The sequence below is a fragment of the Caretta caretta genome, chromosome 1 (genome assembly GCF_965140235.1).
Source record: "Caretta caretta isolate rCarCar2 chromosome 1, rCarCar1.hap1, whole genome shotgun sequence".
Classification (NCBI taxonomy): Eukaryota; Metazoa; Chordata; order Testudines; family Cheloniidae; genus Caretta; species Caretta caretta.
Window position 1 is genome coordinate 352,275,402 of NC_134206.1, and position 19,943 is coordinate 352,295,344.

At 43.9% G+C, this 19,943-nt stretch overlaps 1 protein-coding gene across 4 annotated transcripts in view; it reads right to left on the reverse strand.

The window, feature by feature from the left end:
• Positions 1 to 19,943, reverse strand: part of PPP6R2 (protein phosphatase 6 regulatory subunit 2) — a 164,757-nt gene that overhangs the window by 13,162 nt on the left and 131,652 nt on the right. For 2 of the 4 annotated variants that reach the window (XM_048821097.2, XM_048821189.2), the window contains 2 exons: positions 13,522 to 13,729; positions 1,597 to 1,620 (listed from right to left, as the gene is read on the reverse strand). In XM_048821097.2, the coding sequence (XP_048677054.1) occupies positions 1,597 to 1,620; positions 13,522 to 13,729 (232 nt within the window). The remainder of the gene's footprint in view (positions 1 to 1,596; positions 1,621 to 13,521; positions 13,730 to 19,943) is intronic. The other 2 variants (XM_075124605.1, XM_075124606.1) reach the window with 2 other exon arrangements.

Consider the following 19,943-nt stretch of genomic DNA (forward strand, 5'->3'; position numbering starts at 1 on the left):
AAAAATAGGTACCACACTGCACATATGTAAAATTCACTTTTGCTGCTTTACTTGTTCAATGTCAAATCTTATTACTGTTTATGTTGTTAATCATATACCATAAATATACAAGATGTGAAACACGGCTGAGTTACCACCACTGAGGGAACCTTAACCTTCTGCTTTCCTGGCTCCTATATTTAATTCTACACAGTTAGCAATGCGTTAACATTAGTTTTTAAGATCTCATGTTCACTTTAAATATAATTTAGAGAAATTCTTTACCTGTCACTATTTCAAATATCTCAATACTGAGTTCTGCTGGTGTCTCTCTGAACAAGGACTTCAATTTCACTGACACTTCCTGCCAGGAAGTCTAGCCTGACAGCACAAGTTTGAGACAAAGGAAATGCAGCTCAGCCGTTGAATGCTTGAGAAAGACAGGAAACCGTCAAAGATGTGTAAAGTGGTAGTATTTATTAGAAAATTATTAAAATAAGCATAAGTGGTCCAAAAATATCTTTAAATACCATTCATCCACAACTTTTAAACCTGCCTGAATCTCAGGAGCATTTAATGCCAGACTGCATTTTCAATGTCTCGTACTATAGTATGTTAGAATGGTGACACCCTGTGTGACTGATAACTATGCTTCATTAGGTTATGACAGGTTAAATGATTTTCTAAAGTGATTTAACTCTTCTTTCAAATTAGACATAATTATTAGGATATCACTTATATTATACTGGAGCTTTCTTTTAATTCCTCATCTAATAAGGAAATAATTACAGCAGAGCCTTGCTAATTTGCACTAAATGACTGGGACACCCAGTGTGAATTGATGAATTATTGAAAATGAGTAAAAACGCAATTTTAAAAAATTAAAGATAATACAGCTCAAAATGTCTTGTGATTTGACAAATGTAATTTAGTTTTTTTTTTACTGATAATACTTTGTAACATACTAGTAAGTGTTTTGCTAAGTTAATTCATTAAAGTCTCAAGTACGGAGACATCACTACAGCACTGTCCTCCCACTTTGATAGCAGATATAACTGATTTGATTAGAACTGTGTGCATTAACAAAGGGCAGTTAACAAGGTGTCACTGTTAAGTCTACTTGAACATAAACCAACCCTTCCCTTACAAAATTTTTAAAACCTATTCCTATTTGCAGAAAGAGCTCGTGAACAGGTGGAATGGCAGAAGCTCAAGGACAAAATGAGATACATGAAACTATCCAAATACTGTAATTATTTTTAAAGGGTTCTTTAACAGGTGTGCTGACTCTGCATGTATGTTTCACAGAGGACTCCACGCACCTTCCAGCCAGGCATTTCAAAGTACTGCTTCTAGGCACACGTTTAACTGATAGTGGAAGAAAAGGAGTACTTGTGGCACCTTAGAGACTAACCAATTTATTTGAGCATGAGCTTTCGTGAGCTACAGCTCACAGTGGAAGAGTGAGTTTTCTAGTGTAATTTGCCAGTTCAATAATACAGCAGCTCTGTTCCCAATCCAGCATCAAGGACTTGGAAATCAGAAGGAAGTAGCTTAATAAGAGACTACTTGTCAGGTGGATGTTTGGAACCCTGAAAATGTCACAATTATACATACCCTCTGACTGAAGGTCTAAATATTCTGAGCAATACCCACAGCAAGATAGAAAGGCAGCAAGAAAGACAGAGATAGGCAGAAAGCAGAGAGGAGAGAAAGAAAAAGAAAACAGTAAAGATTTGTGCAAAAACAGACAAAAGAATTAACTTTGCATTGCTATCCTCGGACAGTTTCCTTCCCTATAAAAATGACAAGGCAAGGGATGTTTAAAGTCTTTTCTAATCATACGCAGTAGTTGAATACTGTGCACTGGAACCTCCATGTAAAACTGTGCCCAATACACACAAAAGATGATGAATCAATACAGCATAAAGAACATCCTGCTCAAAGTTGACACTTAAAATACAAATTCTAGATTATCAAATAGCAAAGTTATGGCAGTAACAGGAAACTTTCTAGTCATCACTAGAGAACGCTACAAGGTCCCTTTGCACATTTTTTCCAATTAATCTACTATGTTAAATTTACTATGGATTTTTCAGGGGGAAAAATTTATCTGCTGACGATAGCTGAAATAGCCTATCACTTGGGTACGACTCTTTAAAACTGCTGCTAAGAATACGGCACACCTGAACCAAAACTGCCATTGGTAACGTTTTGCTGTGCAATGCAAGGAGATGATTAACTCAGGTGCGTCTCAACCATACCATCACGTAAAAAGCCTCAGTGCAGATGCCAGATCCATCAGTGACACAGCTCCAACCTGTGGATTCACAAGAGAATAAGTACCACCAGTCATGACTGCTACCTGTTTGTATTTATTTATTTGGGGTGGAGGGAAGGTCAACAGGAAGCAGAATCCTGGAGATGATTTAAAGAGGTTCCCAGAATTTGGAAAAGGTATAGTGGCAGTAGACTGGAGTAGACATGAGGACACTACACATGGTCCTCTAACAGCGGGGGCTTTTAAGATACTAATAAGCATCGTGATTACACACTCACCAGAACTATTTATTAAACATAGTATCTATCACTATAGTATTGAAGTCTACTGTAGCTCTTTAACACCCTTCTCAATCTTGAAGAAGATTCTGCTCCTCATTGGCAGCTGGCGTTCTACAATGTTGCCCTGTTGTGTTATAATTCTCATGGAGTGACCCTTGACCTCGGGTAGGAAATGGTGGCACGCATTGTAGACTACCTGTAGCTTGAGGACGTTAATGTGAAGAAACAATTCTTGAGGGTCCAAGTGCTGTAAACTTTGCCCTGTGCTGTAAACTTCTGCAGGTGTGCTCCACAACCTAACATGGGGGCGTCCTTGGGGGCTGTCTTGGTGGGAGGTCGATGTGAGGGGGCATCCCAACACATACTCTGTAGGGGTCCTTCAACCAATCAAGAGTGTGGGGACCCCGTGGGGAATGAATGTTTGTTTGGACAGGCTATGTCTATTTGGTGCGTAAAAGATTCGGAGACAGGTTTGAAGGCATCTGGAGTGGAGCCTTGCAAGGGGCATGATAAATGTGCAGGTCACCATATGACCTAAGAGCTGTAGGCAAGACCCCTCTGTGGTCTGAGGGCTCTGCTGTATCATACATATGAGGCTGGACATGGCGTCACACCCGTCTGTGGGTAGGTATTCCCTACTGGTTACTGAGCCCAGCATGGCCTGATTAAGTCTCTATGCTGAATGGGTATTAGGCTGGACGTCTCTGCACTGAGGTGAAGGCCCAGAGAAAGAAACAGAGCTAGAGACTTGTTGGTGTCTGACCTGACTTCAGAGAAGAAGTTGCCCTTGAGAAGCCAGCTGTCCAAGTAGGGGAAGACAACTATTCCCATCTGACAGAGGTGAATAGCAACTACTGAGAGCCATATATAAAGGCTTCAAATTGGTCCCTTTGGTCCTGTGGCAGATGATCAGTAAGTTGAAAGAACTCTGAGTAGATGCTGTAATCATACTTTGCCAGCAAGGCATGATAATTTGACTACCCTAAATTGTAATGCTGCTGAGAAGTAGCTCTCCGCAGGGGTTGCCCGTTCCTATCATTGGGATGAGAACAAAAAATATTCAGAGCCCTTGGGCAGATGATAGTATTTTTTGCCCGCCATCTTGCACACAGGCAGAATGGTGGCCGGTGTCTGCCAGATGTTATGGGCTGGTGACAATAGTGCATCATAAATAGATAGGGCTACACGTATGTCATGGAGGTCGCGGAACTCAAGGATTCCCTGACTTTCCACACGCTCCGTGATATTGGGTGCCCTGCAGCAGCCCAGCCACCACCAGCAGCTGGGGAACCACCCAGCTCCCAGTCACTGGAGGCAGTGGGGGGAGCCCCGGGGGGGGGGGGCAGCTCCCTGCAGGGGGCTGGACCCTCCTCCCTCCCCATTTTGTAAGGGATGTTTTTAGTAAAGGTCAGGGACAGGTCATGGGCAATTAACAAAACTTCACGGAAGTCGTGACCTGTCCCTGACTTTTACTAAAAATATCCATGACAAAATCGTAGCCTTATCCATAGGCAGTGCTATCTTGCCTTGTGATGTAGCATGGAGGATATCCATCAGGGAATGTCGGGATTTCTGCACCTGCTCCAGGGGGAGCTGTAAAGTTGCGGTTGCCTTCTTCATCAAGTCCTGAAAAACTTTGAAGTCAGCTGTGTAGAATGGCAGAAGGGTCATGAAGAGGATTTGTTGGCAGAAGGAGTTTCCTCTTTGACTCTTCACTCTTGGTGTTCCAAGAAGCCTTCCCGCAGACGTGGTGCTGAAGAGGATCAAGCGATACTGGAGACTGTGTGAACAGACCTGCATACTCCCATGGCCCTCAGGGGGTGCCGAAGTCAGGGTCAGTGGTTTCTTTGAATCCCTGCATCTGGAGGGCTCCAAAGGTACAGAGAATTTTGTTGAGCGTGTCTGTTTGCTGAGACTTCTCTTTACGTGGGTGGTAGATCTCTTCAGCAGTACTGAGCCTTCAGTGCCAAAAAAAGCAGGACCCTCAGCAGTACCCGGACCAGGATGCAAAGTCTCTTAGACCCTGATCTTTGGGGAGACCCCTCACAGTGCTTCAAGCCCCAATCAAGGGACTGGGATAGCTTCTTCTTAGAGTGTTTGGAGGCCTTTGAAGATGTCCCCTGCTCTTTGCTCCCTGGAGCTGCAGCGTAAGTCGAAGAGGCAGCGGCAGATGTACACGGGAGAATCTATCCTTGCAAGCCTCAGAGATCACGCTCCAAAACAGAGCATTAGTCTACTTCACCTCAGCTTGCAAGATCAGCTTTTAAACCTGATGGAGACCTTGCACTTAGACGGGACGTGGGACTCTCCAAGGCAGCGGGAATTCCTGTCGCTGAGGGGAAATAGCTGTGGCAGGTCTGGCAGGGTTTGAAACCTTGGGTTTGGAGCACAGTCAGACAAGGAATAAATGGCAGCTGAAGAAAGGCCCAGGCTGGGAGCCTTTGCCATGGCCAAACACGGGGACAGGTGAGAGCACAAAAAAAATTGAAAACTTGTGCTAAGGTAGAGAACTAAAATAATAATCAAGGTTACAAAAAGGTAAAATAAGGGGATAAAAACAAAAAAGGTACAAATTATTCAGGCAAATAGTGGACACCACAATATTCTGTCTCCAACCTCAGGTGGCTGAAAAGGAACTGGAGCAGTGGCAGATCTGCCCCTCCCCATATACCCGCTGTCCAGAGCACAAGGATGTGTAGGGCGCAGACTGACAGACACTGCTCAGGAAAAAATCTTTGCGAGAAGGCGCATGAGCACGCACATACAGAATGTGGAGTACCCATAGGGGCATATACTTGAAGAACAAATGTTATGTATTATTACTGCATGTAAGAGTAAAGAGAGAAACTAATCAACCTCAAATTTATTGGAGTCCTCTTTTGATGCTAAAAAGTGCACTGAAAACCTTTTGTTAAAAGAAATGGGATTTTGGTATCCTAAATATCCTTTTGTGCATCTGTTGCACAAACCAAGGAGGGTTAAAATTCATATGGCTGCCACTCTAGTGATCATTAAACAGATCACAGCTGTTATTCCATGAGGGAGTCCTACAAGAAACACAATGACATACAATGCAGGCGGGGAAAATTCTCAGAGATTATCGAAGTTCACTAATGCAAAATACTTCCAGGTCTGTTTCCTCTATTAGTATTTAAAAGCTTTTTTTAATCATCATCATAGTGATGATATCAGAATCATAGAAATGTAGGACTTGAAAGGACTTCAAGAGGTCAACAAGTCAACCTAGACCATTCCTGACTAGTGTTTGGTCCAACCTGATTTCAAAAACCTCCAGCGATGGGGATTCCACATACTTCCTTTGAAGCCTATTTCAGAAGTTAACTACCCTCATAGTTAGAAATATCTAACGTAAGTCCCCTTGCTGCAGATGAAGGCTATTACTTCTTGTCCTACCTTCAGCGGACATGAAGAACAACTGATCAACATTCTCTTTATAACAGGCCTTAACATGTGTGAATACTTATCAGGTCCCCCACCAGTTGTATTTTCTCAAGACTAAACATGCCAGGTTTTTTTTAACCTTTCCTCGTAGGTCAGATTTTCTAAACCTTTGATCATTTTTGTGGCTCTCCTCTGGAATGTCTCCTACTTGTCCACAACCTTCCTGAAATGTGATGCCCAGAATTGGACACAGTACTCCAGCTGAGGCCTCATCAGTGCCAAAACAGAGTGTGACAATTACCTCCCATCTCTTACATATGACACTCTTGTTAATACATTAGAATTATACTAATCTTTTTCGCAACTGCACCCCGTTGTTGACTCATATTCAAATTGTGATCCACTAACTCCCAGATCCTTTTCAGCACTACTACCACCTAGCCAGTTATTTGCCATTGTGAAATGATGCATTTGATTTTTTCTTCCCAACTGTAGTTCTTTGCCCTTGTTTTTACTGAATTTCGTCTTGTTGAATTGAATTTCATCTTACTATACATCTCCTATATATACAGGCCACTTTTCCCTCTCAATTACCGAGAACCATTTCTCCATGTTTTGCAACTCCTTTGGAGGAGATTCGGAAAGACAAAATGTATTGGGTGCATATGGGAAAAAACTTCAGTTTGTCTCAAGGTAATCCCTTTGGTGATTACTGACAATCATTCATGTCTTCAAAATCTCTGGCATAGCACAGTACTGATCTACTAAATGTTAACATACACTGTGAAATTATCTATTATGTAGCACCATGATGACAAATGAGTTTTAAACCCTAATAATAAGCATTTCTTTAGCACTTGACATCCTCTTAGGACTTTACTACACACACTAATTCATTAATCATCTGCATCCCTGTGGAATAAATATTAGCTACATTTTACGGATGGGCAAACTAAGGCACAGAAGCTCACACCAACATCTTCACAACTGAGACAAGGTGGGTGACCAACTTCTCTTAGTGAGAAAGACAAGCTTTTGAGCTTACACAGAGCTCTTCTGCAGGTCTGGGATATGTACTCAGAGAGTCACAGCAAAATACAAGGTGGGACAGATTGTTTAGTATAAATTGTTAACACATATTTCACTGGCCAGACAGGCATTGATGGCCCATCAAGAATAATCCACTCTCCCACAGGCCTCTCAGAGAGGGCACATAGGCCACAAGGGCAGCCTAACCCACCATCACAGCAAGGATCTTTCTAGCAGCTGGAAGAAAGTATAAAAGAGGGAAAGTGACATCATCACTTAGCCCCACCTCCACCCCCCACACACGCACGCACATCTCAATACCTGGAAGATCGTCTGGAAGACAAAGACTTTGAACTGGGGAGATTGGTTCCAGGCTGGAAGGGAGTTCAGTCTCTGTATTCGGAACTTTGAACTGCCTGTAACATCTGTTAGGGTGAGACGCTGCTTAATTCAAATCTTGCTTAGTGTGCTAAAGTCTAAAATTTGTTTAGACTGCAAATTTATTTTTATTTCTTAGGTAACCAACTTTGACCTCCATGCCTGCTATTTATAGTCACTTAAAATCTATCTTTCTGTAGTTAATAAATCTGTTTTAAGTTTTACATCAACCAAAAACACACTGGTTTAAGTGCTTGGGGAATCTCAATTCAGATTACAAAGGCTGGTGAAGGTCCACTTTCCTTTGAAGAAGTGGCAAACTAACTAACGAGCTTGCACTGTCCAAAGGAGTCTTGAGCAGCGTAAGACAATATATTTCTGGGGTACAAAGCTGAGCTTTGGGGGGATTGGCTGATGCCTCTCCCTGTATGATTCATGAGTGACTCAAGGAGCATTCATGCAATTTAGCTGGTGTGGGGCTCCACATGCTGATGGCTTAGTGATCGCAGCACCTGTAGGGGTTTGCTGCTCATCACTGGCATAGCATTGTGAGAGGCTGGGGAGTTAAGGAAGCACAGCGGCGCAACAGTTCCAGGTTGTGCCCCTAATTTCAGGACATCTGGTCACCCCAGGTGCTGCTCTGAGATGGTGTGTCCTGGCCTGTGGGGAGCTTCCTTCTAATAATGACCTTGAAATTGGCTGGGAGAGGAGGGTTGTCTGAAGGCCAGAAAAGGGGGTTCTCATTGAGCATGGGTTATAAATGTCCGATACTACCCCATACAGGTTCCAGTGTGAGGTAGTAGGTGTTAATTAGCAGTGTGTGGTCAGAGGGAGTTTATTTCTGTATTAAAGCAGGTTCTCCCAGGGTATTTGGGTGGCCTGTTCCATGATGCGTTCTACTTCTCTGGTGGAAAGTCCTTGTTAGGCGAAGGTGGTTTTAAGTGATCCGGCGATCCAGGGAAGTCCCGGACGACTGGAAAAAGGCTAATGTAGTGCCCATCTTTAAAAAAGGGAAGGAGGAGGATCCGGGGAACTACAGGCCCGTCAGCCTCACCTCAGTCCCTGGAAAAATCATGGAGCAGGTCCTCAAGGAATCAATTCTGAAGCACTTAAAGGAGAGGAAAGTGATCAGGAACAGTCAGCATGGATTCACCAAGTGCAAGTCATGCCTGACTAATCTAATTGCCTTCTATGACGAGATAACTGGCTCTGTGGATGAAGGGAAAGCAGTGCACGTGTTGTTCCTTGACTTTAGCAAAGCTTTGGACACTGTCTCCCACAGTATTCTTGCCAGCAAGTTAAAGAAGTATGGGCTGGATGAATGGACTATAAGGTGGATAGAAAGCTGGCTAGACTGTCGGGCTCAACAGATAGTGATCAATGGCTCCATGTCTAGTTGGCAGCCGGTATCAAGCGGGGTGCCCCAAGGGTCGGTCCTGGAGCCGGTTTTGTTCAATATCTTCATTAATGATCTGGAGGATGGTGTGGATTACACCCTCAGCAAGTTTGCAGATGACACTAAACTGGGAGGAGTGGTAGATACGCTGGAGGGTAGGGATAGGATACAGAGGGACCTAGACAAATTGGAGGATTGGGCCAAAAGAAATCTGATGAGGTTCAACAAGGACAAGTGCAGAGTCCTGCACTTAGGACGGAAGAATCCAATGCACCGCTACAGATTAGGGACCGAATGGCTAGGCAGCAGTTCTGCAGAAAAGGACCTAGGGGTTACAGTGGACGAGAAGCTGGATATGAGTCAACAGTGTGCCATTGTTGCCAAGAAGGCCAATGGCATTTTGGGATGTATAAGTAGGGGCATTGCCAGCAGATCGAGGGATGTGATCGTTCCCCTCTATTCAACACTGGTGAGGCCTCATCTGGAGTACTGTGTCCAGTTTTGGGCCCCACACTACAAGAAGGATGTGGAAAAATTGGAAAGCGTCCAGCGGAGGGCAACAAAAATGATTAGGGGATTGGAACACATGACTTATGAGGAGAGGCTGAGGGAACTGGGGATGTTTAGTCTACGGAAGAGAAGAATGAGGGGGGATTTAATAGCTGCTTTCAACTACCTGAAAGGGGGTTCCAAAGAGGATGGATCTAGACTGTTCTCAGTGGTAGCAGATGACAGAACAAGGAGTAATGGTCTCAAGTTGCAGTGGGGGAGGTTTCGGTTGGATATTAGGAAAAACTTTTTCACTAGGAGGGTGGTGAAACACTGGAATGCGTTACCTAGGGAGGTGGTGGAATCTCCTTCCTTTGAAGTTTTTAAGGTCAGGCTTGACAAAGCCCTGGCTGGGATGATTTAATTGGGGATCGGTCCTGCTTTGAGCAGGGGGTTGGACTAGATGACCTCCTGAGGTCCCTTCCAACCCTGATATTCTATGATTCTAAGTGTGTTAAGGTACATATCCCAGACTTTCTCTTCAGAGCATATTCTGTGTTATCCGAGTGCCTGGCTGTAGTTAACAGATTTCTTGCTTCATTTGGGGTGGTTACTGGTCTGCGAAGGTAGGTGTGGTGATCCCTCGGTTTCATGTATATAATTGTCTGTAAGGTTCCATTGTTGGAGCTGATCATGGTGTCCAGGGAGTTGAAATAGTGTGGAAGTGTGGAAGTGTTCCAGTGAGAGTTTGATGGATGGGTGGATGGTCATAGAAGATGTGGTGGGAATCTATGAGGGACTGTAGGTTATCTGTCCAGAGGATGAAAATATAATTGATGTATCTCAGATATATCACTGGTTTCATGGTGCATTTGCCCAGAAATTCTTCTTCAAGGTGGCCCACAAAGAGGTTGGCATATCAGGGAGCCATCCTAGTACCAATGGCTGTTCCCATTGTTTCAACAAAGTGTTTGTTGTTAAATGTAAAAGTGTTATGGGTGAGGACGAAATGGATGAGTTTGGTAATATGTTTGGGGTGGATATCTGAGGATTGTCCATTATCTTGTAAATATCTAAGGCAAACTGCAATGCCATTCATTGTGAGGGAGGTTAGCGTACAGGGAAGTGACATCCATAGTTTTCTGAGGTTTGCAGTTTCTAGAGGAAGTCAGCTGTAACCCTGGAGGAAGCTGGTCCTTTGTGTGGTGCGTGGATGGTTTCTATGAGTCCCGATATTCCTTCAGTAAGAGTGCTGTGGCATTTTTTCCTCTCCTCCTCCCCCATGACTGGAGGGGTGTTAACAGGCCACTTCACCTTGAATGTCCCTTGAAAAGTGTTAACTGATTATGCTAAACAATCTGTTTCACCTTGTATTTAGCTCTGAACCAAGTACATTTCCAAGACCTGAAGAAGAGCTCTGTGTAGCTCGAAAGCTTGTCTCTGTCACCAACAGAAGTTGATTCAATAAAAGATATTCCTTCACCAACCTCATCTAAAGGTAGGCACCTAAATTTATATTTATGGACTTAAGAGGTCTGATTTTCAGTGATAACGGCAGCCCCAACTTCCCCTTATGGCAATGGGAGCCAAAGGAGCTTAGCACTTCTGAAAAATCAGCTCACTTTTAATTAGTGCCTAAATATATATTTAGATACCTAATTTTAGGCACCTAAATACAAAAATGTTAACCGAAGTAATGTGCCAAAGCCAAAGAAAGAGCTGAGTTTTAATCCTGGCTGTATCGAGTTCTGACAGCATTAGGTTATAAAATAACAGAGGCCTACTGGGATTGTGAATTTAGGAAACTTCATCATAAAATTTGTACTAGACCCAAAATGTTTTTAAATGATCAGTGCAGTTGATTTATTTGTAATCATCAAGGAACTGGGAAGAAACTGATTAACCCAGAATTGTGCATTTCTAGTTTATTTGTCTTTGTTTGGGAAATGGAAGGGAAAAAGAGAATGACTTTCGGAAACTGGGGAAGCCTCACTGGCCAATAAGATATTCCACACTGTATGAGACGTTTCATCTAGCTAGGTAGTTCTGAAACAGCTGAATACCTCTGAGACCACAAACTGAATTAAAGGTTTCAGCAGCCATTTGTTTTAATTTCTGGTTGAGATTATGGCTGTGTTAAGATATCACACCTTTATAGTGACAAGTTTCAGAGTATCAGCCGTGTTAGTCTGTATTTGCAAAAAGAGAAGCAGTACTTGTGGCACCTTAGAGACTAACACATTTATTTGAGCATAAGCTTTCGATGAAGTGAGCTGTAGCTCACGAAAGCTTATGCTCAAATAAATGTGTTAGTCTCTCAGGTGCCACAAGTCCTCCTTTTCTTTTTACCTTTATAGTGGAGACTGTGGTTATCTGAGTATTTGCTTGCATTGCAAAAACAGAATTAGTTGAACACAGCCACAATCCTGCAAAACAAAGCAGGTTCTGGAAACTTTGTTGTTTTGGTTCTTAAGTTATAACTGTACTTACCTGAGAGAGATCCTTATTACTAAAATACATTAATTTAAAAATACAGTGCTCAGATTTAGCAGTGTCATGGGCAACGACATATCTAGCTAATCCAAATAAGAATACCCTTTTCCCAATCTGAAGTGAAGCTAATGTAAAAGTCATGCAAAATGTCAAACAGGATTTAAACTACTGTTGTGTTAAACTGAACAAAGACAGACAGTTAAATTTAGAGCACAACTCCGGCTGTAAATGCCATAGGTTCAGAGTCGAAAAAACACATTTGGAAGACAGTGTTGGCCACCACTATATGTTCCAAATGTTTTATTTCAAGTGTATTATGAACATCAGAGAGGGCTACTAACCCAGATGCCCCAGTCAGCAACACTGACCACCTTTAATTTCTTCAGCCTGATCTCTGAAAGCACAGTCTGCTGGGCCATGTCATCTCTGTGCACAGAAATTTGTCCCATTTATCCAAGTAGTTCTCCTGAACCAAACTGCTTGTCAGCAATGAAATTTTATGCATCAGATTTTTATTTCAAGTCTGCAGCAGAAAAGGCAGCCTGTATTGACACAGAAATTCAAAAATTTTCAGAATATAAAAAACTCAACGCAGACTGGATCAACCAGAATGTGTCACTGGTTTATTTTCTCCAGCGATTTTGCTTTGTTTTACAGCCATGTTACTTCAGCACACCATTTTATGAGCCACCTTTCTTTATTCCCAGAAAGTGTTCACTGGAGTAATAAGGTGTACCGGGGACCTCAAACTGACCATCCCCAAAAGGCAATGAATCTTTATATTATATACACTGGGTGAATATCTGCTCCTAGCAAGCTTTCCAAAATATTGGGTCCCCCAGTTAATTGGCTCTTATCCTACAAGCATGTGGTGGGAGAACTGGAAAGAAGAAAAATGGATCTTGTGTAAAATTTTAGAAACTATCAAAGTTGCCCATTTTCAAAAGTGATTTCGGCACTTTAGAGTCTAAGTCACTTATCAAAATGTTACCCCCCCCCCCCCATGCTTGGTTTAGTCCCCTTTTAATAACAGTGAACTTGTGAAATGTACCCTCTCACCTGAGGTGTCTTATGGTAAAACCTTATGGAGGATGTGTATTTCAGGGCTCTCACAAAGATGCTGTTCATAAGTTACCATAAACCTTGGGACTTGTAACATCTAATTCTGGGGGTCTGTGCTTCTTACAATTTAGGAATGAATTTCTGAAAATGAGGAAATAGCAATAACTTGAGCCATTTCAACCCCTCACCCCCAGCAGTTCTGTGGGATGCCGATCTCAATGCTGATCCGTAACACCACGTGTTAGTCATGACACGAAGCCTCACGTGGCTCTGCTAGCGGGTCTCACTCTTGGCTTGCATCCCGCACTCCTATTCCACTCCTACATCTCATGTGAGTCGGTATTGCCCATTCTGTGGTAGTTTTGCAATATGACTCAGTAGCGAGCAAGACCCACATTTTCACTTGTGAACTGAGACAGCATTTGTGTAACAGTAAATAAATACTTTAATTTATCAGCACCTAGCAAGGCCATAGAGCTTTAACAAAACTGCCTACAGTCAACATTCAGAACCCAGGTCTCAGAAAATAAAAAGCTGGTGGTGGGATGTTCCCATGCATTTACATTTTTACTTTGTTTTCATGAATAGGCCTTGCATCCTATGAGTGATTTACACTTGATTTTAAACCAGAGGTGAGTTGCCAATTGTCTTATGCCATATTTGGATTCAGATTACACTTTACAAACCCTAATGGCCATATCTACCCCATCCCCAGCTGATTTCTTTCGCACCTGGTGAACACAGCCTTCTCGTTCTTAGCATCCATGGTGAGTTTGATGGTTTCCTGGCCTGAACCTGTACTGATGGTTTCTGTGACGATATCAGCTTTATCCTCCTCTTCCTCACTGTCTGAGCCTCCAGATGAGCTGCTGTCTGAAGCCACCAGTGGTGCCTTCCTTGCCACACAGACATTCCAAACACAGGGTGAGGCAGTGCTGACTGCAAAGAAAGAGTAAATAATTCACATGAAAAAAATGAACAGAAACACAGGAAGAACTGCTAAAACTCCCAAAATATCCCAAATACTTTCAGTAAAACAGAACGGTTACTTACCCTACAGCAGCTGTGGTTCTTTGAAATGTTGTCAGTACGGATCCCACCATAGGCAGGTATGTGTGTCACATATGTGAGGTGTTTTTTTGTTTGTTTTTTAAATGATAGCATCCATCGGGGCTGCACACGGACCCTGTGCCTCCTTGTGCTCCCATGCAACGATAAAGGATGGAGCAGCCACAACCCTCCTTCAGGTCCCTCACAATTCAAAGCTCGTGTAGCTGAGGTCTCCCAAAGCGGGGATGGAGGACGAGTTGTGGGATCCACACTGACATCAGCATCTCAAAGAAACACAGTTTCTGTAGAGTAAGTAATCGTTCTCTCTTCTTCAAGTATGCATCTGTGTGGAACTCTTTTTGGTGACTGGCAAGCGGTATCCCCTTGGAACGGTGGGAATGAGGAGTTACAGCTGCATCAGTGACACGGAGATTGTACTATTCCTCTCTCGAACATGGCATCTGCTTTAGCAACTGAGTCCAATGCACAATGCTTGACAAAAGTCAATGGGCACATTTGTGAAGCAAGCAGAGGGTGTTATTGGAGCTCTGGTGGAATAAACCTGATGTTCGGTGGAGAGGTACACCAGCTAGCTACACTGTGTTAATCATTTTGATACCCTCTGTGAGGAGGTGACTTGACCATTAGAATATCCAGCTGCCACTCTAGACAGGTAGGGAGATAGTGTGAATGATCTGATCCTGTCAGTGTAACAAAGCATAGTCCTGGATACATCTAGTGTGTGTCATTTCCTTCCTCCATGTACCAAGCATGGTTCTGGGAAGAAAAGAGGCAGGATGATTGACAGATTTAGATGACATTCTGAGACCACCCTAGGAACGATGTGCAGGAAAGGAAAGGGTGCAGTTGCAGCATCACTATGACTCTATGGAATGTCATACTGAGGGTGGGGGAAGGGTTCAGCCATAAGTGTCTGAAGCTCAGTCATTCTCCTGGCCAAAGTAACAGACACTAGGAAGACTGCTTTCAGAGCGAGGTGATGCAGGGCACAGGCTGACACAGGTTCAAATGGAGGCTCCATGAGTCACAGGACTAGACTGAGGTCTCAGGAGAGCTAGGTTCTCTGACTGTAGGCAAATGCATATTGACCCTTTGAGAAACTTTGATATCATGGGGTGAGAGAAGACCAAGCCTGACCATACAGGCACATGGCAAACTGAAATCACCACAAGATGGACCTTAACAGAGCTAGCCGAGAGTCTGGCCAGTCTGAAGTGCAATAAGTAGCTAATAATATGTAGTATCGAGGGAGCTGGACTGGGTCTAGACTATGTTGGGCAGCCCATTTTGTAAAACCTTTTTCATTTATATGAATGCATGTTCTTCTGATACATGCTTTCCTGCTCTATATTACAATTTCCTGGATCTGTAGGAAGCAGACTCTGTCCACTGTACTCAACCAACCAGCAGCCATGACATCAAGTACAGTGACTTCAGGTCTAGATGGAGTACCTGGCCATGTTGTTATGAGAACAGGTCTGGACAGGGTCGGAACTGAATGAAAGGCCGAATACATATTTGCAGCAGACCATCAGCCAAAACTGTCTTAGCCAATACAAAGCCACCAGAACAATTATAGCCTTGTCTCTTGATTTTGGAAGCCTCCCTGGGACTCAGGGAAGTCAGTGGAAAGACATACAAGAATACCTAGGACTACTGCAGAAAGAAGGTGTCCCGTAACAACCTCAGATTCATGCTCACTTTGGAACAAAATTTCTGGCACTTGGCATTGATGACAACAGCAAACATGTCAATCACTGGGTTTTCCCAACACAGGAACATCAGTGCTATGATGGATTTCCACAGATCAGCTGTTTGCTCAGAAAATCTGCCATGTTGTTACTCACACCCAGCAGGTGAAGTGTGTGACAGTTCTCAAGGCACCCAGGACTGAGAGTCACCTTGTTATCCCTCCTGCCTCTGGCGAGAGGGAGTCTTTCTTGTGGTAGCAAGGTGTCAGCACCCTAACACCACCAGACTTTCGGCCACTCAAGCACTCTTCTCTGGGCTTATGCCAGCCCTAATTTCATCTTGCAGGTCAACAGTAGGTGCACCCCAATTCCCAGGTCCCTTTGAATCGTTCCCCTGTGATACCCAGCCCCCTACACTGGCTACCCCACACTGGCTACAGAAATTCCAGATCCTCGCTCCCAAGGTGCAGTGTATCCCAATATACCAGTTCTACCTTAAATTACTGCTCCTGTAAACCACACAGCACTTGTGAGCACTTATAATAAAACCCGAGAAGGTTTGAGAAAGTATAAGAACTTAACCAGAAATAAGAGAGTGGTGGGAAAGAGTTACAACATAAAATAAAACTATAAAACATGAACAAGGGTCTACACTTATCAATAGTCACCTTTCCTACCTAATAAAATGGATCCTTCTCCCCCCGCCCCGATCAATCTGCTGCAGTGCTGGCTGGTTTCTCAAGAACTAGGATCCAAATGTTTGTGAAAGCAGCTCTGTCCACAAGGGGTTTTCCTCAGTGAATGGATAAAGAGTGCTTATCCCTCCTCTGTGTTATACTGAAAACAGTCGTCTGTTTCCATTCACAGACGGGTAAAACCCCTATCTTGTTGTAAAGTTTCTTTTCTATCTTTAAGTGACTTCGATAGTTTGTCGTTGCCTCTGGTGGTTTCCCGTTAGTATTGTGCCAGGCTAAACAACTGAGCCTTACATTACCTCATCAGCCAAACTCCCCCTTGCCCGAATGGGCCACCACTGAGACACATTAACTCCTGGTGACTAATTTCTACTCCAAGTCCATAAAGCTCACTTTCAATATAAATATATTATTCCTTAAATATTTTCTGTATGTACAACTCACATTGATTATGAATCTTGACAATTTACAAGCTTTCTGTAGGTACATTACATGTTACTCTTTATGAATAAAAGACCTGTCAGACGTGTTTGGTGTAATGAGTTTGTCAGGTCTTAAGTGAGAGGTCTTTGTGTCACAAAGAGCCATCTCGTTTATCCCATGCTGGTGGCACCATGTCCAGAGTCTGACAGCATCCAGACAGAGGAGAGATGAGCATGCACCTCTTTATCTGTTTGTGTAGACCATCAGGATCTGCACTGTGGAGTTCTGAAGAACAGGTAGGAAGGCCTGGTGGATCTGGTGTCCTCTGGGGAGTAAGTCCCTTGTATTAGTAGGTGGTTCAGGCTCATCAGTCTGTACCTGTCACATCTATAATTAAAGTTTTTGTTGGGGAGGAGGTGGAGAACAGCACAGTTCTGAGTTCCCTCCACCAGCTCAGGTCTGTGACAGAGTGCGGTGGGATCACCACCTTCTTGTTCATCTGGTACTTTGCTGGGGGATAGACTGACCTGAGCTAGAATGGAGTGATTTCAGGTGAAGTTTGGCAAGTAGTGTCACATACTTGCACAATGACCCATGGCCTACCAGCCGCAGACATATCTATACCGTTGTCAGGTTTGATTCTATCCCACACACACCAGCAGTTGCAGCACAGAAACCTGCCTCTAGGTAAGTATGCTCTCGTTGAACCAGAACTGACCAGGACTCCTCAAACTCAATCATCTGTGATGGGATAAGAAATGATTTTTTTTGGAGTTTACTAGCAGGCTCAGCTGAGGGAACAGAGGGGACGAACTTTTAGGTGCATGGCAGCCTCCTGCTGGGTTATGACCCAGTCAGCCAATTGTCCAACCAGGGAAAGACATGAATGCCCATATTCTTTTGATATGTGTTGCTACCACCAGTAGGCATTTGGCAAGACTCTCAGCACCACTGACAGTCCAAATGGCAGTACCTTGTACCTTTGCCCAAGCAGGTCTAACTTCTTATAGTCTTTAGAAGGGCCTTTCATGGACTGTGGATTTCTCTTGAGCTGCAGAGAAGACCAAGAACCCTGTGTTTGGGCAGGAATAAAAGTATTCAAAACCTTCTGGTGGCACCTGATCCCTTTTCTTTGAGGTGGGAAGAAGAATAGCTGGGATCTGCCAGAGCCTTTTGGCTGGTTGTAGGATACCTTCATTACTAGGGAGAGTAATTCTGGCCGGTGTCATCACAGTGACACCCAGGATACCAAAGAGTTTATGAGACTTCCTGTAGAAACATAGCCTTATGTCCAGGATCTCCACAGTTCAGGGCAGGAGGTCTTGGAAGGCTTTAAAGTCATCTATTGCTGGTGTTACTGCCTCATCCAGCAATGAGGAGGATTCTTTGGTGGGATATGGAGATTGTTGTTGTCCCTTTATCGTTTCCTGTTCCTGTGGTGGCCCAGACAGAAAAGCTGTTGAGAAACATGATCATCTTTTTCTAGAATGTAGGAAGGAGAGCTGCTGCTCCTCAGCATGTGGAAGGACAGCCCCCAGTCAGACTAATATGGCCAAAGTGGCCCATTGTATGAGTATGGACCAAGCTGGGGCTGGCTGGCCAAGCACCACTCCCATGCCAGTTGGGGCAGCACTCTGAATGGGAGCGCGTTAATACCCTCCTTATGGCCATTCTCCAATGACGGGGAGAGGAATCTCTGCTCAATGCTGGTGAGAAGGAACAATGGTAAGGAGGAATCTCTCTCTTAATTGAAAGGTATTGCTAAGGGATGGCATGCTTACCAGCCACCTCTTTGGTATGAGGAACATCTCCGAGGGTGATATGGACATATGAAGTCCTTGCTCAACTCCGTCATGGGGATTAGTACTGGCATCCAGGCCAGGCCTCCTGCTCTGCCAATCTGCTTAGGGGCTTTGCTCTTGGAGTGGTGTCCCATATCTTCCCTCCAGAAGCCTCCCTTGGCCTTGGAGCTGTGCTTATGTTCGGACCAGCTATGCAATCCAGTGTCCCATTTTGAGCAGGCACAGGTGCCAGTTTTTCTACCTGAATTGGGGCAGTCAATAGAGGAGCCGGAATTGTAAGTACCTGAACTACTGATGCAGAGATGCTCGGCACCACGGCTGTCAACACTGAGCTCTTACACACTGGAGATTTCACTGATGAGGAGGTGGTCAGCATCAGAGGCGTAGATTCTGCTGGTATCCTTTTCACTCTCTTCCCACCACCCTATCTCGGAACGTGAAGAGTGTCTGACAGTGTCCGAGACTGGTTTATCCAGCCTCGCTCTGGTTGTAACCATTTACCTCTAGGTCCAAAGTGACCTGCACAGATTGCTCAAATAGATGCCGCTTCAGCCATGTGTCCCTGGACTTGTGGGTCCTGGCAGAAAAGGACTCACACAAAGAGCACTTATCCAGGATGTGGCAATCTCCTAGTTAGAAATGGTATCAGCTGTGTCCATCCTTGATGGAGACCAGTCCATTGCAGGAAGGCAGGGTTTGAACCCTGAGGGCTTGGACTTCACCGTGAGACATGGAGCTTGGCACAAAGTGCCTTGTCGTCCCACTGTCCAGGGAAGTTGTCTTATCAATTTTTTTTTTTTAAAGCAACATCTTTCAGAGAAAACAGGTGTGAAAACAGAACTTTTCACTAACTGGGTTGAAAGAACTGAACAGAGTACCAGTCAGGCACTTGCTGGGTTTCATTGCACAGGTGGTAAGGGGGAACTAAGGGAGGTTTGCAGCCACTCCACCCTTTATGCCCTCTCATGGGAACATGAGGAGCATAGGGTGCGAGCATGGCCCTGACTAACACTGCTATTCAAAAGAATCCAGTCTCATGCGCATGTACACCCACAATGGGCTCCACACTGACCCATGCTCAAAAAAGAGACCTGTCATCGGAGGGTTAGAAAGACTGTGCTGCCACACAGTTAGAAGCATGTGTGGAAATAAGCTGCACTGGGAATCTACCCTGATTTTCATAGGTACCTCCAATAATCTTAATGTTCTGAACTGTGACAAGATTGGGGCAAATTTGTGTCTCTACTACTGATTCGTAAAACTGTATTTTGATCTAAGATGGGTGAAAATGCAACCAGGAGTTTCTTGATTTGATGTTCTGGTGTTTATTAATGTCTTGAGGTTTGTTTGTCTGATACCAGTAAGATCAGTTTGAGGACTTGAAAACCAAAGCACCAGAGGGAATCTTCTAGGTTAACAGGAGAATCAAGCTCTAAACTAGCATTGAGTGAACTATAAAAAATTCAGAGGT